General features: G+C 62.3%; 4 protein-coding genes across 7 annotated transcripts; 2 read left to right on the top strand and 2 right to left on the bottom strand.

Annotated features, from left to right (window-relative positions):
* TUBG1 (tubulin gamma 1) lies at positions 1–7,943 on the bottom strand. Its single transcript, XM_082331879.1, has 11 exons — positions 7,805–7,943; positions 7,357–7,469; positions 6,624–6,791; positions 6,295–6,363; positions 4,945–5,024; positions 4,215–4,341; positions 3,338–3,424; positions 3,031–3,180; positions 1,596–1,748; positions 1,127–1,288; positions 1–697 (listed from the first exon to the last, which is right to left on the bottom strand). The coding sequence occupies exons 1-11, from the start codon at positions 7,851–7,853 to the stop codon at positions 500–502; spliced, it is 1,356 nt and encodes a 451-aa protein (XP_082188005.1). The 5' UTR covers positions 7,854–7,943; the 3' UTR covers positions 1–499.
* A 120-nt stretch (positions 7,944–8,063) lies between these two features.
* RETREG3 (reticulophagy regulator family member 3) lies at positions 8,064–15,768 on the top strand. Of its 2 annotated transcripts, XM_082332123.1 has the most exons (9): positions 8,064–8,335; positions 9,104–9,210; positions 10,448–10,478; positions 11,594–11,720; positions 12,424–12,508; positions 12,933–13,070; positions 13,574–13,653; positions 14,015–14,147; positions 14,652–15,768. In XM_082332123.1, the coding sequence occupies exons 1-9, from the start codon at positions 8,154–8,156 to the stop codon at positions 15,083–15,085; spliced, it is 1,317 nt and encodes a 438-aa protein (XP_082188249.1). In that variant the 5' UTR covers positions 8,064–8,153; the 3' UTR covers positions 15,086–15,768. The 2 variants fall into 2 exon arrangements, with proteins under 2 accessions (XP_082188249.1, XP_082188250.1); XM_082332124.1 differs by lacking the exons at positions 8,064–8,335; positions 9,104–9,210 and adding an exon at positions 9,692–9,790 and having other exon boundaries at positions 14,652–15,740.
* Positions 15,769–16,530: 762 nt separating this feature from the next.
* Positions 16,531–18,739, top strand: PSMC3IP (PSMC3 interacting protein). 2 transcript variants are annotated; one of them, XM_082332128.1, is made up of 8 exons: positions 16,531–16,651; positions 16,729–16,835; positions 16,906–16,995; positions 17,063–17,174; positions 17,262–17,407; positions 17,868–17,921; positions 18,066–18,125; positions 18,246–18,739. In XM_082332128.1, exons 1-8 carry the CDS (start codon positions 16,618–16,620, stop codon positions 18,303–18,305), a joined length of 663 nt encoding a protein of 220 aa, XP_082188254.1. In that variant the 5' UTR covers positions 16,531–16,617; the 3' UTR covers positions 18,306–18,739. The 2 variants fall into 2 exon arrangements, with proteins under 2 accessions (XP_082188254.1, XP_082188253.1); XM_082332127.1 differs by having other exon boundaries at positions 18,019–18,125.
* A 149-nt stretch (positions 18,740–18,888) lies between these two features.
* Positions 18,889–23,831, bottom strand: MLX (MAX dimerization protein MLX). Of its 2 annotated transcripts, XM_082332125.1 has the most exons (8): positions 23,745–23,806; positions 23,350–23,386; positions 23,102–23,191; positions 22,536–22,642; positions 22,177–22,276; positions 21,806–21,905; positions 21,186–21,387; positions 18,889–20,614 (listed from the first exon to the last, which is right to left on the bottom strand). In XM_082332125.1, exons 1-8 carry the CDS (start codon positions 23,787–23,789, stop codon positions 20,558–20,560), a joined length of 738 nt encoding a protein of 245 aa, XP_082188251.1. In that variant the 5' UTR covers positions 23,790–23,806; the 3' UTR covers positions 18,889–20,557. The 2 variants fall into 2 exon arrangements, with proteins under 2 accessions (XP_082188251.1, XP_082188252.1); XM_082332126.1 differs by lacking the exon at positions 23,350–23,386 and having other exon boundaries at positions 18,930–20,614; positions 23,745–23,831.
* Between the last annotated feature and the right edge of the window lie 696 nt (positions 23,832–24,527).

Genomic DNA, 24,527 nt, shown 5'->3' with positions numbered 1-24,527 from the left:
AGCAAAATAACCTACAAAAATATAGATACAGCCTGTGCCCCAGGCCTGATCTGGCAAAGGAGGAACAAGGCTCCCGCCCAGGGCAAGGACTAGCTCAGCCACACAGAGCCTTTGGCCACAGGGGTTGTGTGCACCCAACTCTTCAGGCCAGGCCTGTTCCAAGCCCCCGGGTTTGCTCTCCTCCTCCTCCGAGCGAGCGTTCCTCCCACGGGCAGAGGTTCCCTACCAGCACAGCGCGCAGCTGCCCCAGTCCTGTCCTGGGCCAGGGCACGTGGTGGAGCGGAGGCTGTCCCCCGCCAAGGGTCTTCAGGGGCAGCGCTGCTCCCTGCAGAGCCGCTTCCGCTGCGCAGCGCGGTGTGTGTGTGTGCGTGCAGCCGGTGCGAGGACTCCACCGCGGCCGGGCAGCGCTGAGGGGTGCTAAACGTGGGCACGGCAGAGACAAGCCCTGCCGGCGTGCGTGGAGGCGGCCGTGGGACCCTCCCATCCCCTGGCAGGGCACTCACTGCTCCTGCGTGCCCCAGGAGATGTAGTCGGGGCGCGTGGCCGCGTGGTACTCGTCGATGAGCTGCTGCACGATCTCCCGGGAGTTGTCCAGCTCGTCGAAGTTGTCCTTGAAGATGTCCTCCTTGCGGAACTGCTCCAGGAAGGCCTCTCGCTTGCGCAGCTTGTCGTACTGCCGGCACGTCCGCTCAAACAGCTGGAGAGCAGCGCAGCGGTCAGACGGGCCAGAGCTCCCCGGGGATCCCGCGGGGCAGGGAGGGGGCCCACCCTCCTCAGGCTGCTGCCTAGGAGCAGGCAGGCAGGCAGCTGCAGGCAGGCAGGGCAGTAGCTGCTACCCTGCGCCCAGCCAGCACTCGGGATCAGCTCGTGCTTCCGAGGCTGCCTTTGGCCAGGGAGCGGGAGTCCTGCTGCAGCCTGCTCCTGGGAGAGCGGCACCAGGGGTGCAGCAGGACTGATGGGAGCCCAGACCTGAGCCCTGCTGTGCCCCAGCAGGGAGCTGCCTGCCCTCCCCTCATCTGCAGGCCCTGCCGTGGCTTTGTGAAAGCCCCAGAGAGGATGCGTTTGTGACTGAAAGGACGTCAGAGCTGCAGCTGCGGGGCCCCGGTGCCAGAGGGAAGGCACTCACCGAGGAGATGTTGGTGTGGTTTGCCATCATGAGGCCGCTGACGCGGTGCGCGGACGGGAGGTAGGGGGACTTGCGGGACAAAGCCACCTGGATGCTGGCAGGACCCCAGGGGATGAAGTTGGCCAGCTTCCTCTCCCGGATCCGCTGCAGACTCTTGTGAACCTGGCGGGACGAGAGCAGCAAGGGGCAGCAGGGTGATGGGCAAAGCGGCCTGGATCCAGCAGAGCCAGGAGCTGCTCCTCGCATGACATATGGCCTCGGGAAGGTGGATTTCAGCAAACAGCAGGTAGGGAGGCTGCTCACGGCAAGGGACAGCAGCCTTTCCACGAGGCCAGGAGCAACCTGGAGCCAGTTCTCAGGCACCGCTCAGTCTCACCCCAGGGTCCCCGCACAGGGAGACGGTGACTGTGCCCTTCCCCGGCAGGCCATGCCATTTCCATCAGCATCTGAAATGGCCACGGGAGCTCACCTGCGTAGGATCCACCTCCCCCTGGATGATGTTGAGGATGGCGATGTAGCAGTGGTTGGTCTGCCTGTCTCGCCCTGTGGACACCATCACGTTTTTAGGCTGCAGCAATCTTCTCATCACGTCCAGGACTGTGGTTTTCCTCACGCTGGCCACCTGCAAACGCCAGCCGGGGGTCAGAGGGAGTGGGCGTGCTGCTCCCTTGCCCTCCCGCTGCCCTGCACACGCACACAGGAACGGAGGGCAGCTGGACAGAGAAGCCCTTGCCCCGGGGATGGAGCCACGTGCAAAGCCGCATGCAGGGCAGGGAAATCCCAAAGTCACACAACAGGCGCAGCCAGGCTGAGAACCGGAGCATTGGCGGAGGCCCCGGCACAAGGGCGCTGAGCTGCCCCCCCCGGCAGTGCGGCAGGGGCTGGGGCAAAGCTCAGCCGAGACCAGAGTGACGGGGACACGTTTCATCTCAAACTTCTGTCCTGTTCCGCTGCTGAGGCAAGGAGCAGGGATGGAGGACAGGAGAGGCGTCGTTCCCCGCTGCACCCCCTCCCCACCTCGCCCCACACTGAGCCCGTGGGCAGACCGGCCGCCGCGCTCCCTGAGGGCTTTGCCTGGCTGCTGCCTGCCAAGGGGCCACAGCCAGGGCCGGCACCCGAAGGAGCGCCCGTGGCAAGGACAGCTCGGTGGTGTGGCAGCCCCGCGCCAGGCACCGAGCTGCTGGCTGAGCCCTCCCCACACTCCTCCCTGGGAGCACAGATCACACACTCGATACCCTTTTCAGAGCCAGCAGTTTTTCAGATTTGCTTCTCTGAGCAACATCCTGAGGAAATGCACACGAGAGGAGAACAGCAGCTGTTAGCTCCCAGCAGAACTGAGACGCGGCCAATGCAGGTGAGTGCCTCTCAAAACAGAACTGCCCCGCTCTCACCGGGGGGGCCAAGGGGGTGCGGGCTGGGGACGAGCTAAACACGAGCGGTAGTGTTCGATGCAGCTGAGGGGTGGCAATCCCCTTCCAGATCAAGCCCCGGGAAGGGGCTGACACCTGGAGCCCACCATCAGTCTTGGCATGACAACGATCAACAGTGTTCTGACCCAAACGGCCTGGGCTGGTGGCCCGCCGGGGTGGCAGGGCCACCTTGCTGGGCTCGCTCCGAGCGTTTCTAAGGGTGGCTTTTGTCAGATCAGATACTGGCGGCCCTCCCACAGCTGCTGCAGCCATCCTGATCCATGCAGCAGGTAGCCCAGCACAAGCATGATTGCCTGCTCACGTCTGATTCGTATCACACGTGGCTGTCATGTAGCATGGGCACACGGGCCTGGGGTTTGGAACAGGCAATTACAGCTCAGACCAAGACCGCGGGACTGACGGATGTGACAAGGTGAGTGTGGCAGGTCCTCCTGCCCCCGGGGAAGGGGAGGAGTGCCTGGTGGGCTGCCTTACCGACTGGTCCGTGGTGAGCGGCGTGTACCCCGTCATGAGGAAGTGCAGCCGGGGGGTGGGGATCAGCGAGGCGATCAGCCCGATGAGGTCGTTGTTCATGTACCCAGGATACCTGAGCGTGGTGGTGCTGGCAGACATGATGGTGGAGACCTGGGGGAGAGGACGGCGTCAGCGTCCGGCAGAGGACCCTCGTTCACGGCTCCAGGCTGCCCACCATCGCGCCCAGCCCACAGAGCAGGTTTGGACTGAATCAAAGACAGCGGGGAAGCCCCGTGCTGGCTTCTCCAGAGGGAAGAGCCCTTCTCACCAGCTGGTTGATCTGAGAGAACGATGGGTTCTGAATATGCAGCCGGTCTGTTGCGATCCGATTCAAGGCTGTGTTGTCCAGAACCACCTGCAAGAGAAAAACCAGCTCTGAGAAGAGCCTGGGAGGCAGCCTGAGGAAGGGCAGCCCTGGCCACATGTCCCAGGGCACCGGACCGCCCAGCACAGGCCCCGAGCACGGCAGCCTGGCAGAGCCCTCCGCGGCAGGTGGCAGACACTTGAAACCACAAGCTGACTCATCTGTGGAGCGTAACCGACACTGTCAATGGAAGCTCTTCCCTCCCGTCTTGGCTGCGCTCCCCAGCGCTCTCTCAAAGAGCACTGCCTCTGGGCCAGCACCTCGCAGCAACCTTCAGCCCCAGCAGCTCTGGCGCGGCTGCTCTTGCCCTGCCACATGCAGAGATAAGCTGGGAGGCACCAGCAGCGTCTTGGTTAGGACCTGACTGAAGGCCCTGGTGCAGGCTGAAGATGCTGCCTGGCTGGGGACTGTGGGTGCTGAACGCGATGCTGGAATTGAGTTCAAGTAGAAGGCTGCAGCGCAGCTATGCAGGGGAAGCCCAGCCAGTCCTCGCTGCCATGGGAAGAATCTGCTGGATCCCAGAGGCAGAAATGCCACGACGGACAGCTCAGCAGGGGTTCGTGCAGAGCCCTTGTCCCCAGAGCCACCACATCTGCTCGGTCCTTCTGGACTGGGGTGCACCCGTTGCTGCGGCCGGGGCTTTGCAGGCACATTGCACACACTCGCCCCACGCAGCTACGGCACTTGCCCCAGGAAAAGCTGCAGTTTTGAGTGGCTGGGGACAGGGCTGCCACGCAGGAGCTGGTGGCACTGCTGGCCTGACGCGCAGCGGGACCCTTACCACGCAGTCAGCGTTCTGAGTCAGCCTCTTCAGCGTCAGCAGAGAGTTGTACGGCTGGACTACAACATCGCTCATCTCATCCTGGTTTGGGAAAACCGAGTAGGTCTCCACCAGCTTCTTGGGATACCTGGTGAGAAAGCCCAGCCATCTCAAGGGTTAACAGCACCAAGCCAGCACTCCCTCCTCCCACAAGCTCCCTTTGCAGTCTCCAGGGCTCAGGACAGCAGTGAGTCACCAGCGCTGCGTGCCAGAGCCGGCTCCCAGGGAGGGAGAGAATTTGTCCCGGCAGTGCCTACCCTAGCAGTACAGGAGCAGGCTGCCAGACGGAGCTACAGGCGAGGCTGAGCCATCCGCAGGCTGATTAAGCAGCTGCTTACAAGCCTTTTCAAGAGGCTGCAAGCTGAAACAGGCAGGGATGGCAGCTCAGAGCCCACAGCTAGAGCCTCCCACCCTGCCCTGCACAGTTAGGGTGTCAGAAGGCAGCTGCCTGGTAGGAACGGCTGAGGGAAGGCAGAGTTTGGACAGCACAAGTCCACTTTCAGAGCCTCTAAAGTCCCCAGGCATATCAGGAGCCATCCCTTCCCCGGGCAGCGTGCCAGGGATTGCACAAGACAGTGTTTGGGTGGGGGCGGTGGCTCTGAGTCAGCGCTCTCCAGCTCCCCGCTTTGGCGGGGTGCCCAGGCTGGGCCGGGCCGCGCAGCCAGGGAAGGGGACGGGGCTGGATGCTCACCTGTCATTCAGTCTCTCCAGGAGGTAGGAGCCCAGCCCGGAGCCCGTTCCACCGGCAATGGAGTGGCAAAGCACAAACCCCTGGAAGGAAGCAGAACGCAGGCAGCTCAAGGTCCAGCTCAGCCCCAGGAGCGGGCAGAGCGAGGCACGCTGTGCCACGGCCACCACCTCCGGCAGAGACTCGCCAGCCGGGGCGAGGGCTCTCCCTGGGACAACTGCGAGCATGGAGCTGATGCCTGCGGACGGAGCGGAGGTCAGCCCTGGCTCCTCCAGACCGCAGCGACAGCCACACGCTCATCAGGCCACTTCTGCCAGCGTGGGTGGAATCCACATCTCTGCACACACCACAAAGTGCAACTGCTGCTCAGGAGCCTCCTGGATTCCTCCCACCCCAGAACAGCCTTCAGAATAGCTCCAACGTCACCTTCAGCGTCCAGTTGGTCACACAAAACGGAGGCACACGTCCTCAGCCCTTTCCCCGGGCCCTCCATGCCACTCCCCTCCTTCCAGAGTGCCCGAGGCCAAAGTCCCTCTACCTGACTTCAGGGCAGTTCCCACCTGCTGCAGGTCCCACAACGGGCCCTTGGATCCTCTGCCGACTCATTTTACAATGACATTTTCCCTTCTCCTGTTGCCATGTGACAGCCTGACACAAACACCAGGGAGCCCCGTCTGTCTACGCGCAGGAAATGGGTTCGCATGGACGGTGGCCAAGGTCCTGCCGGAGGCACACGGCAAAGCAGCCGAAGAGCTGTCGGTACCCCTGGTGCCCCTTTAACCCGGCTGGAGAGAAAATGAAGCTGCGGCTGCCCGCACTCATTCCATGGATTTCAAAGCACTCGGCAACGCTGGGTCTGACCGCCGTCCCGCTGGCAGCCTGAGGCTCCCTCCCCTGCTGCAGGCGGAGGGGCAGCAGTGCCCTGTTCCAGCACGGCCCTCCCTACCCGCGAGGCCTTCGCTGGAGGCCAGGCAGCGTGCGAACTGCTTCAGCTGGCGCGGGGCAGCGGCAAGGGAGGGAGGGGGAACAGGGAGAGGAAAAAGCACCATAATGCCTGGAACTCCTCCTGCAGACTCTATCCTGCAGGAATTGCCCGATGCAAGCAGTATTTGGGGCAGAAAAATGCCCCGCTGAGCACATGTAAGAAGATTTCTGGGGAAGCCTGGCAGATGTAGTGATGGGAAAGATCTCCTTTCCCTAGCTCCCCTCTCTACGTGGTCTCTGCTCGGCACCCAGAAGGAAACTGAGGAAGTCTGCATACACCGAAGGGCTGAGCTCAACCTTATGAAACAGCAGCCTGGCTCTGAAGACACCATGCAGGGCAACCGGATCCAAATCCCCTGGTTTACTTACTTCCAAACTGTCGCTCCCATCAGCCTCTCTGTCTATTATGTCAAAAATATCTTCGTGGATTTTTTCTCCCTGCAAGAAAGACCAGACCAGGATTTGTTCCTTTCCCACGGAAAACGGAGAACAGCTCCTCAAGCCTGGTGTGAAGCCAAGTCAGGCTGGCAACGTGACCCCGCGCCCAGGGTGCCACAAAGCATCAGGCGTAAGTCCCTGCCGAAGGATGAGGTATTCTTCCGAAACCACGTACTCAGCCTGACAGGAGGAAGCCGCGATAAAGCCTCACGCCTAACGAGCTGCCCTGGGTTTGCGCCCAGGAGCACTAGAGCTGTTACCTGCGAGAAGCCACTGGCCCAGTTGTTCCCAGCTCCCCCTCCGTGCTCAGACAGGTAGATGTTTTCTGGGTTGTAGAGGTTGGCGTAAGGGGAGTTCAGGATGGAGTGGATAACTCGGGGCTCCAGGTCCAGCAGCACGGCTCGCGGGATGTAGTGCTCGTCGTCTGCCTTTAACAAGGAGCAGTAAGGTCATGATGCAGTCGCAGCTCAGCGCCGCTTCTTACTGCAGGAGAAACTGCGAGTGCGTGTGCCACCCCCTGGCCGCCGGAGAGCACGGCACAGCCGGCCTCTGACAGGGAGGAGGAGGAAGGGAAACGTGTGATGTACGGCCTGTCCGTGCTGCAGCATCTTTATGCGCCCTGGAGCACACCCTGAACGCCGCGCAGGGGGCGGCTCTCCCCCGATGGGCTCGCGCTCCCGGCGGCTACGTAAGGCGCTACCTATGGCAGCCCCGGCCTCGCGTTCCGCCTCCGCCGCGCATCTGTTGCCAGAACCGGAGCGCAGAGAGGAGCCCCGCAGCCCAGCAGGAGCTCCCACCAGCCCGGGGTCGGCGTCAGCCCACCAGTCCCGGAACGAGGGGACGCTGGGGGGAGCCGGAGCAGTCGCAGCCAGCCCTGCCTGCGCTCATCCGGGCAGGGATCGGCCCGGCGAGGCGGGAAGGCGCGTCCCGTAGCACAGCGGGCCCGCTCCACGCCCCAGAGCGGGCAGGGCCGGCCCCGGGCGGGGGCAGTACCTGGTAGAAGAAGACATCCTTGCGGTCGGTGCCCTCGGTGGCGAACTCCTCCACGATGCCCTCGGGGCTGATGCCGTGCTCGGCGCAGAGCTGCTTCCAGAACTCGAACCCGACTGCGGGGGGGCGCGGTCAGCCGGGCCGGGCCGGGGCCGGGCCCCCACGCCGGGGCCGAGGCAGGGCAAGGCCGGGCCGGGCCGGGGCCGGGCCCCCACGCCGGGCCGGGGCCGGGGCAGAGCCCGGAGCATCCCCGGTCCAGCAGGCCCCGCCCCCGCCTCAGGCCCCGCCCCCGCCCCGGCAGACCACGCCCCGCCCCAGGCACCCACGCCCCGCCCCCCGCACCAGGCCCCGCCCCGTCCCCACAGGCCCCGCCCACGCCCCCCCAGCATCCCGGCCCCGCCCGGTGCGCACCGCCCCGGCCCCGCCGCCGCCGCCGCCGCCGCCCGCTCACTCTGGTTGCCGCACTGGCCCAGCTGCAGGGTGATGATCTCCCGCGGCATCGCGGCCGAGGCCCCGCTCCGCTCGGCTCCGCTCGGCTCCGCTGCGCTCCGCTCCTCCGCCCGCCTCCCCGCCGCCCCGCCGCGGCTCCCGCCCGGCGCCAACCGCACTGCGCGTGCGCGCGGCCCACTTCCGGCCGAGCGCCGCTCGCCCCCGCCCCTCGCGGCGCCCTGGCAGCCGGCGGCGTCTGCGCCAAGATGGCGGCGCCCAGCGCGGCGCTGCTTCCGGCGGCGGGGGCCGCCATGTAGGCGGCGGCCGCGCGCTGGCGCGGGGCGGCCGGATGTTGATGCCGTGAGGGAGCCATGGCGGCGGCGCGGCCCGGCGGCCCCGGCGAGCGGCAGCGGCGGGTGCAGGCGCTGAGCGCGGAGCTGCGGGGCCGCCTGGGGCCCTACGAGCCGCTGCTGAGCGCCGCGCAGGCCGCGCTGGTGTGGGAGCGGCCGGGCCGCAGCGCGCTGTGGTGGGCGGCGGCGCACGGCCTCTTCTGGTGAGCGGGGGGCGGCTGGCGGGGAGGCGGGAGGCGGGCCGGGACGGGACGCGGGCCGCCCCGGCGGGGCCCGGCGCCGGGCGGCGGAGCCGTCCCCGTGCCGGAAGGCGCGTCCCGCCCGGGGCCCGCAGCCCCGGGTCGGCTCCCCCCCGGCCGCTCGGTAGCGCGGGAGCCGCCGGGGCTGCGGGAGGTTTTTCGTTTCTTTGCACGCCCGGGGCCCCTCGGAGCCCCCCTCCGGCCGCGGGTGAGCCAGCCCCGCGGAGCAACGCTTCCTGCGGGCGGCCGGGCCCCCCGCGCTGGCCGGGAGCCCTTCGCGGCCGGAGGTGGAAGCCGGGCGGCGGCCGAAGAGCTTGGGTCCGTGAGCTGTTTCAGCAGACAAGAAGGAGCCTGGAAGTGTTGCTGTCTGCTTCGGCTCTGTCCCTCTCCGCGTGTTTCCCTGTTACCCGAAAGCATAAAACTGATCAGGAAACCCCAGACTGTGCTGTGAACGGTGGAGGAAGGGCAGCAGGTTCTGCTCGCCTCTGTAAAGCCCGGCTGTCGTGCTAGAACTGACAGGAGCAGATAAGGGTCCCTAAAGCAGCCTGAGGGCTGATAAGCCCCCGCCAGGCAGCTCGGGCAGGCGGGATGCTGCCTGATTAGCGCTGGCTCGCTTTTCTCTGGCTATAACTGTTACTGAGCGACTGATTCCTTTTGAGTTCGTTTGTGTTATCCCTTTTGTGCGTGTCGCACAGATCTGGTCGGTACCGATTCGTTTGTTTTTCCCTGTAGGTTTTTTGCTCTGACTTCCCTTCGCTTGCTGTTCCTGGTTGCGTTTACCCTTATAATAGTAGTTTGCCTAGATCAGTGGAAGAACCGAATCTGGCCTGCAATTGGAGGTAAGTTGCAACATTTGAGTTGATACCAGCAAATCAAGTGCTGTTTTTAGCCCTAGAGGTAGACAGGCTCTGCACCGCCTGGAGTTAAATAGTTAAAATCCTGGAGTTTTTGCTTTGTGAGTCTAGAAGCAGGCAAGAACACTGTAGGCATGTTCTTCCTGGAGGTGGAAAATCCTAACCTATATAAACATAAGAAGAGCTTTTCGTGCTTGTGACACTGGTATTTGTCTCATAATCCTGAAACATCTGGTGTACGTGAACTAGCGCAGGTTTTGAAGCAGTGATTCACCTTCCGAGCATTCAGTGCAAGAGCAAGAGACTGAAGCACACGTGGAATATGTCTGGGTTTTTCCTCAGCATCTGTAATAAACCAGCTTTGTGTTTTAGGATGAAGATGAGTCCCAGCCTTGCTGTTGAGTAGAGATTTCTTTGAAAGGAGAGGCACCTTAACGGCCGTTAACGAAGTTAGTCTAAAGCTTTCAGTAAACAAAGCGGTTCTATCTGTCACTTGTGATAGCAATGTACTCACGAATACTGCCATTCGCAGCAGCTCAGGATTTCCTTGGCTTTGCCTGGACAGGTTGGTTGTGAAGCAGCGTGTACGGTTTGCACGCTCTCAGAGGGGGTTCCCTGACTAACTAGCAAGTACAACTGCCAGCTTTCTGCTTCAGCTCGTGTTCTCAGTAGTTCTTCTAGCCTCATTAAAGGCTTTCCTCAGTTTCTAGCAGCAGCTTGGCTCAGGCTCTGCAGCTGAAGCGATGAGGAAGTGTCTGCCTAGCTCCCTCATAACCTCGGTTTCGGTTTGTCAGGGTAACTGGTACACCCCTGGGTCACTTTTCAAATCCCAGCCTGAGTGAGAAAGTATCAAAAAACCTTAAATCTCTGATGCCTCTCGGTAAGCAAGCTGTTCTTCCTTCACCGTCAGGGTGTGTGCAGGGGAAGGGAGGGAGGTGGAAGTGCTGGTTTTTGCTAATAGCTGTCACTGTAACCGGAGCAGCCTCCAGACAATGTCCAACAAATACTGAGGAGCAGCGAGGAGATTCTGTCGCAGTCTTGTACTGTCACACGTACACGTTCAAAATGTGTTATGGAGCGATGCATCTCTGGTTCTTAGTTACAGTTAATGTCTTTTCCAGGTATTCCCCAGCTCATTAAAGCTTTACTTAAATCCCAAGAGCTAAGCATTCTCATGGCAAATTCCTTGCAACTAATGTAGTGTCTGTTCTTAATATTTTAGTGGCAAGACCTGACGAATTAGACAATGAGAGGTAGGAAACTAATTGAATCCTCTGCTGTTTGGTACTTTGCTGTGATACCGTGTAATTATTACCTGCGTGTGCTTGTAATGTTGGCTCTTTGAGGGAGGAAGGAAGGGGAGAAGGGAGCTACTTAGTGGAGGGAGGCTGGAGCCCTGGACTCCGTCAAGCCATTGGGACACGTTTTTGGCTTGCCCAAGCCATTATATTGTCCTTAATCTTTGCCTCATGCTGACTTCCAATAACGCTTGCTTGAGGGTTGTAAAACTTCCCCTGCCGCTTCCCCCCTGCACCCTTGAGTTAGAGGTGCTGCCTTAACAGCAATTCCTTAGCAATTCCTTTTGTACAGGCTTCCAGGAGCAGAAAACGACATTTTTTTTTTAAATAATGAAGTCTTCTGAGACTCCGTAGGGAATGTTTTATAGGCTTGTCCCAGAAGTTGTTACTGCATAGTTATGACCTGACTGCAGCATTAATAATGGCTTGAGAAATGTTGGGGTGTTGTCTTACTAATAACACCTTCCCCTCTCTGGGCACACCTCTGCCCGCCGGTGCCGCCGAGCCGCACTGGATGCTCAGCTCCCGATTAAATCACTTGAGCTGTTGCCAAATGACAATTTTTTTTTTTTTTTTGCAAGAGGCCCAAGTACAAAAGGAATTACTCTTCCTAACCTTCGAGTACTTGTGACTAGCAGTTAAGAAGCACTAATAGAACTTGCCAAAGACAATGCCTCCAAAGTAACTGAATATATTGAGTAAGGTACAAGGCTGCTTGTAAACCTCGTGCTGAATTCTTGGGGGTTGCAGTTGACCAAATAAATGCAGAAAAAGCAAATAGATTTGCTTCTGCGCTGCCCTTTCCCTCCGGTAGCTTGGAAACTAGTCTAAGCCAAAAGACTGAATGACTGAAATTACTGCTCCTTAGCTGCTATGGGAGAACTGGGACACTTGTAGAAGTGCGGCTTTTGGCACGGCGGTGTTTTGAAAGGCAGTCTGACCCTCGTCTCTAGAGCCCAGCAGCTGGGGGAGAAGAGAAGGTAGTACTGAGACAAACGTTTGGAACAAGCGACTTCTGCACTGACGACGATGCAGTAATATCTGTTCCCAAATTCTTCCCTTCGCTGCAGCTGGGGATACGTTCACCCTCGGCTGCTCGGAGTGCCAGAACTCTGTCACCATTTGGCTGAAGGATGGGTGACTGGGACCAACTTCTTAAGTAATCTCTTCATTTTCAAGAGGCAAAACCCTGGAAAGGTAAGAATGTACAGACCTCAGCAAATAAAATGTTTGGTCTGGAGCCTCTGCTGACCGCTAGCATCCCTTTGTGGTGGCGTCCAGCGTTGGCTGAACGCGTTCAGACGTGGGAGGTTACCACGGGAGGTATCCCACAACAACGTGGAGTGGAATAGAGAGCACAGGCAGAATAATCAGGTTGTGGAGGAGGGAGGAGAAAACGGGTGTCGGCATGTTGATCGCACTAGTGAAGTGAAAATGTAGCTGCTCCTTCTGGAGGTTTCTAGCTTTTTAAAGTGTCTGTCACACTCATCTCCCTCGCTGGATTTTAACAGTTTGAGAAAGTGTGTCAAGCTTTTTTTTCTTTCCCCCTTTTTCTTCTTTTTTTGAGGCTTATGCAAAGAGGAACCTGTAACATGGTGGTACTGTCCTTGTCCTTTTCACTTCGAAGAGTTCTGTCTTTAGCCTCTTCCTTGCTTTTAGCGTACCTGCTTTGGGAAGCTCCTCGTATTCTGAGGCAGAGGCCCTGGTATGCTGCCTGTCGCTCTGAAGCCAGATACCTCCTGTGTCTGCGCTAGTCCTAGCCCGGGGTAGCTGAACGCTAGGAAGGCTTCACTGTTGTTAGAATTCTGACTTGGCCTAGAATCTGCGGAGAACAAGATGGTCAAGAACTGATTGAATCCACTGCTTGACCTTGGAAACTCACTGTCTCCCATGTCTCCAGTTTTGCCTTCTAGTGTGTGGAGTCTTTACCTTCCTGGCTGTCCTGGGCCGGTATATCCCTGGACTCTTGCTCTCATACCTGCTGTGTAAGTAGATCTCTGTGCCAGTACAGACTTACAGGTGAAAACGGGTAGAGATGAGTGGGATCTGAATGTCTGAGAGACGGGGCTCTTCTGCTCAAAAGGAAAGCTTGTGTGAATGGCTTTAAAACTTAAAATAGTACATTCTGCCTGCAATGTGGTGGTTCTTGACCAGGACTCTAAGGTCTCTGGTCCAGAGAGAACATGTTTGAGTGCTTAGTAACTACAGATCTGAGCACTAATAGGTTGGCCTCTCAGTTTTGTTGAATTGGCAGAGGTGATTGCACCAATTCTAACTGCCTCCCGCAGCATTGCCTTCGGTACTCAGATCTTGCATACCGTGTGTGTGCTACTGCATCACAAAATGGGCAAGATGTTTGCCAAGCAGCATCCTGAACAAACTTCTAATCAGCATTCCCACTTACCTCAGTGCTCTTCATCCTGCTGTGGCCCCTTGCTGTATACCACAGACTGGGGCAGCGCATGTACATGAAGCTGGAGCCAGCTCTGCAGCGGCTGGATTTCAGCGTTCGAGGCTACATGATATCAAAGCAGCGGGAGAAGCAACGTAAGTTTCTGTGCCGTGTTTCTGACCCTTGGTACCTGAAGCAGCCTGTGAACGGAGCCCCTGGCCATGGAGCGGGATGGGGCTGCGTGTGTGGCATGGCAGTTGCTCCACGCCCTCGGCAAATACTTGCAGCCGCTTTGGGAAGGAAGTGAGGCAGCTCTGCCTCCGCAGGCGTCTCCCAGTTAGCAGTTGGCGTAAGCTCTTCACGGTGCCGAGCCGCTCCGTTTCTCAGCTGCCAGAACTGTGTGTTCCATATTGCAGTTGCACTGAAAAAAAGAGGAAGGACTCAGTGCAAGGTAGCTGCTAAACACGTTCATCTCGGCAAAAGATCTGCAGCAGCCCAAGTCAGAAATGATCACGTTGCTCTGCTGTGGAACAAAGCATGCTGTGTTATGTTATGTCCAGGCTTGCCAGTTTAGGGTTTTTCTGCTGGGCATAAGGCTGGTCCTGCACAGACCCCTGTCCTAGCAGCAGTAATAAGCTTTGACTCTGGTTTCTGGCAGTGCGACGCCGATCCCTTAATCAGGAGGCTGTGGATGACGGGAGTGACAGCGAAGAGGAGCTTGCCGCATTCTGCCCCAAGGTAATGAAGCGTCTCTGAAATAGAAGAGCTCAGCCCAACAGAACAAACTCGCTGCATTGCGTGGCCACGCAGTGCGTGGCCCTGAATCCAGCACGTTGTAGCTGAGTTGTGATGGAAAATCAGATGAGGATATTCTCCTTTTAGAGAGGTCCTTCCTATTCTGCCTCACTCGTACGTCCAGCGCTGCTTGTACCAGCTACAGTCTCCTAGGCTGGGCAGCAACGTGTGAAATGAGCCCCAGATACCAGCCGCCCACGAGGACTGGGTTTAACTGGTGGCCACTTGGTCGTGTGTTTTGTCTTGAGGCACAGGAATAAGCTTTCCAGTATTGATGTTTTCAATTTTATCTCCTGTTTCACAGCTGGATGACTCTGTGGTCGCCAAGGAACTAACCATCTCTGACTCGGAGCATTCGGATGCTGAGGTTTCCTATACTGAAAATGGGATGTTTAACCTTTCCAGGGGCCAGACTCCCCTGACAGAGGGATCGGAAGGTGAGAGGAACGGGGCAGTTTCTGGAGGGCGTGGGATGCTGAGCAGGCGCCGTGCGATGGCTGGGAGGGAGGATGCACTCATTGCCTTCTGACCTCGAGGTCTAGCTGTTTGATGTCTGTCTTGCTGGCTAAGATGAGATGCAAGTGCCTGTTTTTTTCAGAACTGAGCTTCCTTAACTCCTGTGGTGCTTTAGTAGAGCACTGAGAGCTGCTCTTCAAAGGCAGATCCAGCTCTGCCAGTCCCTGGCTGTAGGGATACAGGTTGCAGTGCAAGGGCTGGGAGGGGGAGCGTTCCTCTGGCAGAAGGTGTCTGCTTCAGCATCCGCCTGCCTTGTGGGTGAACTGGGAGGTCGGCAGGCATCCGGAACGGCTGTGTGAGGGGGAGATTAAAGAGCGTTTGGTCTGTGAGATGACAAGAGACAGTCTGTCTCGGGGAGGTAATGGCCTTGCCTGCAGGGCATTTGGCGTGTACCCGTATGTTCAAAGCACTTTCTCCTCTTCTAGACCTGGACGGTCACAGCGACCCAGAAGAATCTTTTGCCAGGGATCTCCCCGACTTCCCTTCCATAAACCCCGAAGCAACTGGCATAGATGATGAAGACGACACCAGCATTGGGATCCCAAGTCTGGCTTACCGCCCACAAGTAACAGAAGATCTGCATCTCCCTTACGACCAGGAAGAATCCGGCGCGCTGCCATCTGTACAGAATCTTACTAACAACATAGCCGGATTTGTCACCAGAGGGATGATACAGCTTGCGCTGTCGGGAGCCCCTCAGCCCGGCTCCTCGCGCAGCGACAATCTCCAGAGAGGTGCAAAGACTTACCTGAGAACGGCCAGCTCGGACTTGGACACTGATGCGGAAGGGGATGACTTTGAACTGCTGGATCAGTCCGAGCTGAACCAGCTGGATCCTGCTGGCTCGCGGGGCCAGTAAGCAATCCCACCGCTTCCCTCTGGTTTTCTATTGCGCATCCTGGAGGGGAATCCTGGAAGGAAAAGCCTTGCACAGTTATCTAGATCGTCTCCTGTGTGAGTATGAGTGACGTGACAGCCAGTCCTGGCTAGGAACACCACTGTGACTTGTGACTCTGTAGCCTCGCTTGGATTTTAAAATAAACTACACTGGTAATTCATAGGGAAAAGACGTTGATGTGATAGCTCCACAATCGCCCATGCGTTGCCCTGCACTGTCTGCCAGGATGCTGCTTGCTCCAAACTTCCTCACCTAAGACAATAAATCCGGCGTCCGCAGCGCGCGAGACCGCCGGTCAGACCGCCTCAGCATTGCCAAGGACAATCTTGAAGCCGACCTGCGGGGGCTGATGCGCGACCAGGAGAGCGGGATTGGTTTCCCCCAGACTCAGGGCCTGGGACTCGATGCCATTCTGTCTTTGAGACAACCACTCCCCGCTCCTAAAATGTGCACAGAATCCAAGTCTTCTTTCCCAGCAATATCCAGCTCCGGGTAGGAACAAACCCCTTGCTCCTCTTGTGGACGCGACGGTGTACGGCCACGTTTGTACTTGCGACGACCACTCGTCTCCGTTTCCAGCTTTCTAGTGATGCTATTTTGTAAGAGACGTAACGGCAATAAGACATCTACTGTGATGACTAGAGTCCTGCAAAGAACATCTGCGTGTGGCAGCTGCTCTTGTGTTGCTTTCCTAAAATACCGGACTAACGCATTGCTAACCCAGCCGTGCTCCTGCGGTGGGCGGGGGCGGTGGCAAGGCCGCGCTGCCCCTGACGCTGCCTCCTGGGGACGGGGTCTCGGGAGGAGGTGGAGCTGGTCGGCCCGGCCGGCTCCCTTCTGGCCCTGGGCCCAGCCTGGCGCGGGGGCGAGCCCGCCGGTGGGAGCCGGAGCCCCGCCGGTGACCGCAGAGCTGTGTGCCTGCCGCGGCCCCGGGCGCAAACCGGCAGCCGGGCGGCCCCGGGCCTCTCTGCGCCTCTCGGCTGTCCCATCGCTGTTTCTCAGCCGTAGAACCCGGTCCCGGTCGCGTTTGTGCGGCAAAGAACGTGCCTCGGCAGGGACACCCGTGCCTCGGCAGGGACACCCGTGCCCTGCGGGTTCTTGTCTAAATCCGCCGCCCCCAAGGCGGGGGCGGCACCGGTACGGGGGCGGGGGGCGCTGACGCGTTGTTGGGTGGGAGCGTGAGCGGCCGGGCGCGGGGGGGGGCCCGGTGCGGGCCCGGCCCGGGGGTGCGGGGCCCCCGCCCGCCCCAGCGCCCTGCGGCGCCGCCTCCCGCTCCGCTCCGGGGAGGGCGGGGCTCCACAACGCCCCGCCTCTTCGGGGCGGGGCTCCCAGGCGCCCCGCCTGCCAGGGGCGGAGCTTCGTCTCCTCGAGGCGGGGCTTCGCGTCCCCAGCCAATCGGGGCCCGCTTCGCTGCCTTTTCCTCGATTGGCGGGGAGAGGAGCGGCGCGCCGGAAGTGCGTCACGCCGCGGAGCGGGGCGAGCGGAGGCGGAGGATGAGCAAAGGCCGCGAAGGCCCCGCGGCGGGCGGTGAGTGGGGCCCGGGGGGCGCCCGCCGCCCCGTCGCGGTCCCGGGCGGCCGCGGTGACCGGTGGGCTGTCCCGCAGGAGGCGCCGCCGCCGTCCTGCTGCGGTACCTGCGGGAGCAGAACCGGCCGTACAGCGCCCAGGACGCCTTCGGGAACCTGCAGCGGGAGCACGGGCTGGGCAAGGCGGTGAGCGGGGCCGGGCCGGGGCCGGGGCGGGGGGCGCGGGGCGCCCCGGCTGACGGCGCTGGCCCCGCAGGCCGTGGTGAAGGCGCTGGAGCAGCTGGCGCAGCAGGGCCGCGTCCGCGAGAAGGCCTACGGGAAGCAGAAGATTTACTTCGCCGACCAGGTGAGCCCCGGCCCCGGGCGCCGCCCCCGCTGGCTCCCGGCCCCGCTGACCCGCCGCCTCGCCTCAGGAGCAGCTCCCGGCCGCCAGCGACGCGGAGCTCCGCGGCCTGGATGGGCAGATCGCTGCGCTCTCCGCCAAGGTGCAGGCGCTGCAGCAGAGCTGCCGGCAGATGGAGACGGGTGAGTGCGCCCGAGCAGCCGCCGCGGGGGCACGGGCAGCGGTGCCCGGGCCGCCGGCCCTGCCGGTGATCGGTGCCTCCCTTCCAGAGCTGAGGGACCTGAACAGCTCCATGACAACCCCCGAGATGGCCAGGGAGGTCGAGGGGCTGAGGAAGGACTGCGCGAGTTACGCGGAGAAACTGGAGAGGATTAAGTCGGCCACCAACCACGTGACTCCGGAAGAAAAAGAGAAGGTAAAGAGGTGCCTGGGGCAGAGCCTGGGCCGGGGCTGGGCCCGTCCTACCAAACCCTCGGCCGGGTCACCCGGTGGCCAGCCTGGCTGACGCCGGTACAGCGCAGGCAGGGGGCTGTGGGGGACCCGGGCTGCTCCACAGAGCCTGTGCGTGCGATGGTGACCGCTCTCGGGGCGTCTTTGAGAAACAGCCTGGGCTGCCTCTTCCTTGCGAGCCTTTGCTTCGGGCAGTCACCCACTCTGGGTCAATTCACCCTTTCCCGTCTCGGGTGATCCCTGTCACGGGGAGCTGCGCGTCCCCGCAGGGGCTTCCTGAGCCGCTGGTGCTGCTAAATAACCTCTGGGCGGAGCCGGGACGTGTGGCGGGGCCCTGGCACCAGGCGCCTCCCGCCTCAGGCTCGCGGCGGCTTCGTGGGGCGGCTGCTGCCCGCTTGGTTCTCACGTTGCCTTGCTGTTGGCAGGTCTGCAGCGAGCAGAAGCTGTACTGCAAGGAGTGGCGGAGGAGGAAGCGAATGGTAACAGTCGAGCCATCGAGCGGGGCGGGTGGGCAGCAGTGGTGACAGTCCTGCGGTGACGCTGGCGCCCTGACGGGGACGTGGGGTCACTGGGCAGCTCGGCACGGCCGCCCCGCAGCCCTCACGGCGACCCTGTCTCGCCAGGCGACCGAGCTGCTGGAGGCCATCCTGGAGGGGTACCCCAAAAGCAAGAAGCAATTCTTCGTAAGTGCCAAGGCCGGGCTCGGCCCCGCAGCCCCAGGGCGGCGGCGGTGGCTGCAGCGGCTCTGCCTGCACTGCCGGGCTGGGGCCAGCGCCCTGCTGAGGCGCTCTCTGCTCGTACAGGAGGAGGTGGGGATAGAGACGGACGAGGACCATAACATCACGCTGCCGGCCGCCGTGTGAGGTGCTGAGGGAGCCTTTGCCCCAGGGAGGAGGAGGAGCTGGTGCCAAAACTCAGCTGTTGGGGTGGTGTGGTTTTTTTCCCCTCTTTTTGCAAGGCGCGGGCTGGTCCTGCATATTTATGTGTTTGTTTTGAAATGCTTTGCAGCCGGAGGGGTGGTTGGCGCGAGGGGCTCGGCACCGGGCCCTCGCTGGCTCCCCTGCGGAGGGAGTGGTGTTTCTTCCTGCCCGTCAGGGCCGCGAGCTGCGAGGCCGGGCGTCCCCGCGGGGCTGTAGTGCTCCGTGTTCCAGCACGGAAAGGAAGCGCACGCCTCGGGGAGGCGAATGCCCCAGCGCCTGTTGCGGCTGCAGAGCTCGGTGTGTATTTCAGCCGCGTCCCGCAGTGTGGCGGAGCGGCACGTGTGCCCCCGATCCATTAAACACTGGGTTTTGGTTCAGCCGTGCTCTGCTGTGGCGTTTTTCTCTGTTCAGAGGGCGTCGGGGCAGGGTTTGGGCTCTGGGGCGCAGCAGCTCGGAGGGGTGGGGAAGGCAAGAGCCAGAGCGGGGACCCTGTGCCACGGCGGCGGGGCTGGGCTCCCAGAAACCACCTGGCCGGCCCTAGGGGATGGCTCCGGGCACTCAGCGACAGAAATAAAAGCAAAAAAATTATTAAAACATTCAGCAAAATTTATTTAATTACTTTTCACAATAGAAAAATATCTGGCTTTCACATGTGAGGTCTGTAGAACTCCACGTCCTCCTCCCAAGGCAGGCGCAGCCCCAGGGCTCCGGCTGTGCCCCTCGTTCGGCTGCGGGCCGAGCCCCGAGCTGCCCGCCCACCAGAGGGGATTTTCCTCATCGCAAAGCAACAGCTTCCAGGCGAGACGCAGCTGTGGGGACGCGCATCACCGCAGGGTTCGACTCTGGGGCTTCCCTGGAATTGCAGAGGGCACCCAGAGGCAGGGTTTGAAGAAGAATTCTGCATAAAAATCACACGCCCGCCCCCCCGAAGGGGTTCTCTGCTACTAAATGGGGGTAGAAGCAGTAGTTTAAACATTCTCGTGCTGCAGCGTTCAAAGGAGGTAACCTGGAGCCGAGCGCTACCTCATCGCCAGCAGAAAAACGGTGTAAAAATAAATATCCACTACCCCTGGAGCGGGAGCGCGAACGCGATTACAGAGAACAAATCCTGCTGCCGATGTCACTGCACTGGAGGAGCCCGGTACAATCGCGCTGTGTGGCCACCGACCATCGCTTGGGCCGCGGCTGCGCCACGCCGCGAAGCGTTTGTGCCGGCCGGAGCCGTGCCCCAGACCGACAGCAGCGCGCGAGAGGTTGAAACGTGTCCCAGAGAGCACCCGTCTGCAACGCTGACGCTGGTGATATGCCAGGATGATTTCAGTGATTGATAAAACCAAAAATACAATCCAATCAAGGCGGATTATGCGCACGTATCCACGTAAAAGTTCTAAGGAGGAGCAGCGAGAGCCCGTGGCAGCACTGTGCTACAGCCACCAAACCACTTCCCTGGTCGGTACGGCCACATCAAAACCCGAAGACGATGAAGCTGGACGCGTTCCAGCGCTCAGCAGCGCGAGCGGGAAAAGCTGCGCAGAGAGCTCGCGCCTGTCGCCCCGTCAGGGGAACTGTGGCTACAGCAGAAGAGGTCGGGTTTTAGCAAGGCCCTGGCGCGTGCCGCCGGCTCAGCGCCGTGCTCATCCGTCAGCCAGAGCATCCACGCAACTAAAAATCCTGCCCCGTAAGAGCTGCTTCAGAGGGAGGTGCGAGAAAGCCCCCAGTTACGGGAGGAGCCCGTTCCTGGTCTGTTTTAACAGAAACCAACTGCTTTTAGTGTGCATTCTTGTTTCGTTCCCCTCCCCGGGATCAGAGGGGGCTGTGGCGGAGGCCTGAGCTTACGGAGCAGCTCTGTTCCGCAGCGGAGAGTCGGCGGCACAGGCAAACCCGGCCGCGCCTGCCTGAGCTAAAGACTCTGGCACCTTAAAAGACCCCTGCTCGACACACGCTTTTTTCCCTGCCTTTGCTAACTCCCTACAAATATTTGGTAATAGTGACCGTGCCAGCACCTGCGGGCAGAGGTGTCTGCACAGCCTCCTTTGGGTTTCGTAGTTAACACAATAAATAACTCGGAGAAGCTTTAAGAGCGGCCAGAAGGGAGACGGCCCAGCCCTTCCCGGCACCCGCGCAGGAGACGCCCCGGCCCCGTGGGTGCGGAGGTGGCGGCAGCCCCGGAGCCGCTGGCGCCGCTGCGGGAAGGCTCAGTAGAGCTGGCTCTTCAGTTGGTGCAGGACCCCGATCACGATGTCCCGCAGCGTCTGGGGCAGAGAGGACACGGTCAGTCTTTCCAGCGGCGGAAGGGCCCATCCCCGGTCAGTGACTCCCGCGAGAGCCTGGAGCACGTGCCGCAGGCACCAACCCTGGTCGTGGCACTGGAGCTGGCACACGCGGTGCCAAACGCCGCCACACCGGTACGGGAAAGGCTCCCGCCTCTGCTCCTGGGCCGCGGGGTCTTGGGCAGCCGCAGCAGGGCAGGGCCCCGGCCCTGCCCAAGTGCCCGCCCCCTGCAGAGGTTTAAGCCCCAGAAAACCTTGAGGCGTCCTGCGGGAGCGACGTCCCCGGCAGGACTCTCCTCCTGAACTCTGTTTTACCCCGGCCAGTTTTCAGCACCAAACCAGTCCAGCAGCTGGACTGGGAGAGACTGGAGCTCGGGCACTGTCCCCCATCCTCCCTACGCCCCTGCCCCGGTCCAGCACCAGTCACACGCTGCCCTTTCGGAGGCCCCAGGAGAGGGGACAGCCGCGCCCGGCCCCGCGCTCCAGCTGGGCGCAACGGTCTCTGCCCTGTTTCCCTCCGCCGTCGCAACAGCCCGCCCACGGCTCCGCTCACCTGGGGCTTGCAGTGCTCCTCAATCCAGCTGAAGACGCAAGCCGAGAGCTCCTGAAAACTCGTGACTGAGATGGAGGCGTTAAAGGACTGGAACAGGGAATCCATAATGCCTTGGAAAACATTGAACTTCACCTCGTCAGAGACCTGCTCCTTCCCCTCATTCGGGTTGTCCTGATGAGCTTTCACAATCTGCTCGTAGTTCCTGAAACACGTTCAGCAGCAGAGTGAGGCCTCCCACCCCCGGCTTCCGCTCAGCTGCGGGGCAGAGCTCGCTGCCTGTCCCTGCCCGCTGAGAACCGCCACGGGGACGGGGAGGACCGGGAGTCTGGGGAAGAGCCTGCCAGTAAATAAACACTGGGAAGCTGCAGCCTCTCCTGACACTGGGAGCAGATTCATTTTCTGACTCGGATCCACCTTCAGACCGAACTCCACCACCCGACCCGAGACAGACCCACACTAACGAGCTGCGGGAGGAGGAACAATGACAGCAGGCAGGGACGGGCTGGGTGCTCGGGGTGCCACGCTGCCTGCAAAGCACGGAGTGCGCCCACGGAGCCTTGAAAGCACGGGGGGGGAAAGAGCAGGAAGAGGAGGGCAGCAAGCAACAGCTCTTCCCTTACACTTTCATGATCTTCAAGGCCATCACGTCTTTCCTGAGGGTAGAAACTTCCTCCTCTTGCTTCTTCTTTTCCTTGTGCAGGAACTGGATGTAGTCGATGGCTGAGCATGAAAATACAGAGTGAGGATTCGAGAGCACACACGAGCCCCCGAGATCCCCACAGAAGGTGCCTGAGCCCGGGCAGCATCAGCTCCCGGCCGCCCTGATTCTCCTCGGGGAGGTGGGTGGGTGGAGGTGGCCGGCACCGGGGGTCCCCCAGAGCATCATCACACCAGAGGGTCCCAAAGTGCTGAGCCTCCACGCTGCAGGGCTCCAGCGAGGCGTTTGGGGGGTGATAGCACCCCCTTCCCTCTCCCCACCCTCAAGACTCACTTTTCTGGAGGACAATGGCCTTGCTCAGCTTCTGGGAGCCTATGGAGAAATCCTGCTGCTCACAGGTGGGAACGATGGCCTGCAAGTCATCGTAGCCTTTCTGTGGGGAAGCAGAGCCAGAGCGTGTGCATTGGAGTTCAGCAGTGTGAGACGGGGGGTTCAAAAGGCGCCACATCCCAGCTCCCCCCGCGCAGCCAGCCCGAGCCAAGTGGCTCCCAGCACACTTGTGTCTGGGGAGGGTAGATCCAGCAGCAAAACGAAGGGGAAGGTGCTGAAAACAGCGGGGTGCTGGGTGCCGCAGGGCCCCGGGAACCCGCGAGTCGCTACGCTCTGACAGCACAGGCAGCCTCTCGCGTTACCTTGATGGCGTCTCGCCTCTTCTGCTCCGCCTGGGTGTGCGCCCGCCTGCGCCGGTCCTTGTACGACTCCTTGTAGGACTCCTGCTGATAATCGCTGTCCTCGTCATCTGCGTGGGGAGAACTCGCCTGAGCGGTGGGCCCCGAAGCGCGGCGGGCTGAGGCGCACGGGGAGGGCGACAGCTCGAGGCCGCAGAGGGCTCCCCTCTCCCGCCCGGCCAGGCCCAGCGCAGCCCCGTGCCCCGGGGCGGGCGGCTCCCGCAGGCTGGGCCCAGGCCAAGCGCTCCAAGGGCCCCTGCCGCCCCCTCCCCTCTCCTCGCGGAGCCGGGCAGACGCCTGCAGCTCCCTCGGGAAGGCGTCACCACCTGACCGATTCCTCACTCCACAACGCCCCGATGCTGTTTCCCACCATCTTCCCTCCCTCCTAGGGGTGGGAATCCTGCCCGGCCGGCAAGAGAGGCCGCTGCGCTCGCGCCCTCGGCGCAGGGGCGAGAGCTGGCAGCCCCGCTACGGGCAGCCCGGTGAGCAGAGAGACCCACGGCCACGGGGGACAAACCCCGCGGGCCTACCTGTATTGGGGACAGAAGAGGCGCTGGTGGAGCCGATGCTGTTGGCTCGTGACACTATGCTGCCTTTCCTAGCGTTGTCCATAAAGAGCGCTGGAAGGAGAGGTTTCACGGCGTAAGTGACGAAGCCGGGGCGCGCGAGCGGGGGGGGACAGGGCACCAGGCAGCCGCCGTCACCGTGGCGCTCGGGACGAGCGGCTGCGGTCACCGGGCGGGGGCGGCCCCGGGCCTGGCGCTGCCCCGGCACCTACCCGAGTCCAGGCCATTGTCGCTGTAGGCTGCGTCCACCTTGCGCGGGGCCGGCGGAGCCACGGCGGGCGGGAGGAGAGGCGTCAGCCGGGCTGGGGCGGCGAACCGCGGCCCCCGGAGCCCCCCAGCCCCGCTCCCCGGCCGCCCAGGCAGCCCCCGCCGCCCCTCGAGCTCCGGTCCCCGGCCGCTCAGTGACCTTTGACCTCCGCCCCTCGCCTTGACCCTGCCCTCCGTGCTCCCCCCGCCCCGGCGCTCGCCCCGCCCGCCCTCGGCCCCGCCGCCGCCCCGGCCCAGCGCCCCCCGCCCGCAGCCCCCGGGGCGCCCTTAGCGCTGCCCAGCTGCCCGCCCCGGCCCGGCCCCGGCCCGGCCCCGCTGCCCCGCCCGCGAACGGACCCACCTTCCCCCACGAGTCCTCGGCCGCGGCGCCGGGCGGCTCCGCCATCTTCCGCCCGCCCCGGTCATGTGACCGCCGCGGGGGCCGACGGGAAACGCAGTCCGCCCCGCCCCGCCGGGCCGCCAGGGGGCGCCCGCACCGGCGGCGGAGCCACCGGCACCGTCCCGCCCCGCAGCGCCGCCCGCCTCGGTGCCCCGGGCCCGGTTCCCGGGGGCCGGCAGCAGCTCCCGCGGCGCGCTCGGGCCCGTGCTGCCCGCGGCCCCAACCGCGCCCGCCCGCCAAGGCCGCCGCCGTCCTCGCCGCCTCGCCCAGGCGCGGCTGGGCAGCACCGGGGCTGGAGGGGACCCGGCGGGGAGCGGGGAGCGCTGGGGGCGGGCGGGCAGCGCCCCGCAGCAGGGCCGCAGGTGCTGCCTGTCCCCCTGCCCGCAGCCCTGCCCGCCCCCTGCCTGCCCCCTGCCCGCGGTGGGAGAGCGCGGCCGCACCAGGGCACGAGGCGCCGGTGCTCCCCCACGTTGGCCACCAGCCCGTACATCCGCTCGCCGAGCACCGGGGCGGGGGCGGGGGCCGCAGCGCCCCGCCGATGCCCCCGCGGGGGCCGGGACGCGGGGGGGGTCCCACCCCAGGACCCGCCGCTCCCGGTGCCCGCCGGGATCAGGAACGGCCGCGCTGGCTGCACCGGCGGGGAACGGGGGAAGCCGGGCACCTGGAGGGGCGAGGGGGTCAGGGAGCCGGCTCCGCACGGTACGGTACGGCCCCGGCCCCTCACCGGGAGGCGGCCCCGCCGCC

The sequence above is a fragment of the Platalea leucorodia genome (genome assembly GCF_965183815.1).
Source record: "Platalea leucorodia genome assembly, chromosome: 22".
Taxonomy (NCBI): domain Eukaryota; kingdom Metazoa; phylum Chordata; class Aves; order Pelecaniformes; family Threskiornithidae; genus Platalea; species Platalea leucorodia.
The sequence above is the reverse complement of the archived record's forward strand: the minus strand, read 5'-3'. Positions and strand labels throughout refer to the sequence as shown.

Coding starts and splice junctions, on each gene's coding strand:
- TUBG1 (XM_082331879.1), bottom strand. CDS start 7,853: ATGCCGCGGGAGATCATCACCCTGCAGCTGGGCCAGTGCGGCAACCAG. Junction 5,025..6,294: donor ATGGGAGCGACAGTTTGGAA/GTAAGTAAACCA, acceptor GCTTCCTTCCAG/GGGTTTGTGCTTTGCCACTC. Junction 4,342..4,944: donor CTGGAGAGACTGAATGACAG/GTGAGCATCCAG, acceptor CTTTCTCACCAG/GTATCCCAAGAAGCTGGTGG.
- RETREG3 (XM_082332123.1), top strand. CDS start 8,154: ATGGCGGCGGCGCGGCCCGGCGGCCCCGGCGAGCGGCAGCGGCGGGTG. Junction 8,336..9,103: donor GCGGCGCACGGCCTCTTCTG/GTGAGCGGGGGG, acceptor TTTTCCCTGTAG/GTTTTTTGCTCTGACTTCCC. Junction 12,509..12,932: donor CTTGCTCTCATACCTGCTGT/GTAAGTAGATCT, acceptor CACTTACCTCAG/TGCTCTTCATCCTGCTGTGG.
- PSMC3IP (XM_082332127.1), top strand. CDS start 16,618: ATGAGCAAAGGCCGCGAAGGCCCCGCGGCGGGCG. Junction 16,996..17,062: donor AGATTTACTTCGCCGACCAG/GTGAGCCCCGGC, acceptor GCCTCGCCTCAG/GAGCAGCTCCCGGCCGCCAG. Junction 17,922..18,018: donor GGCGGAGGAGGAAGCGAATG/GTAACAGTCGAG, acceptor GTCACTGGGCAG/CTCGGCACGGCCGCCCCGCA.
- MLX (XM_082332125.1), bottom strand. CDS start 23,789: ATGGCGGAGCCGCCCGGCGCCGCGGCCGAGGACTCGTGGGGGAAG. Junction 22,643..23,101: donor CTCTTCTGTCCCCAATACAG/GTAGGCCCGCGG, acceptor CTCCCCACGCAG/ATGACGAGGACAGCGATTAT. Junction 21,906..22,176: donor GGCCATTGTCCTCCAGAAAA/GTGAGTCTTGAG, acceptor TTTCATGCTCAG/CCATCGACTACATCCAGTTC.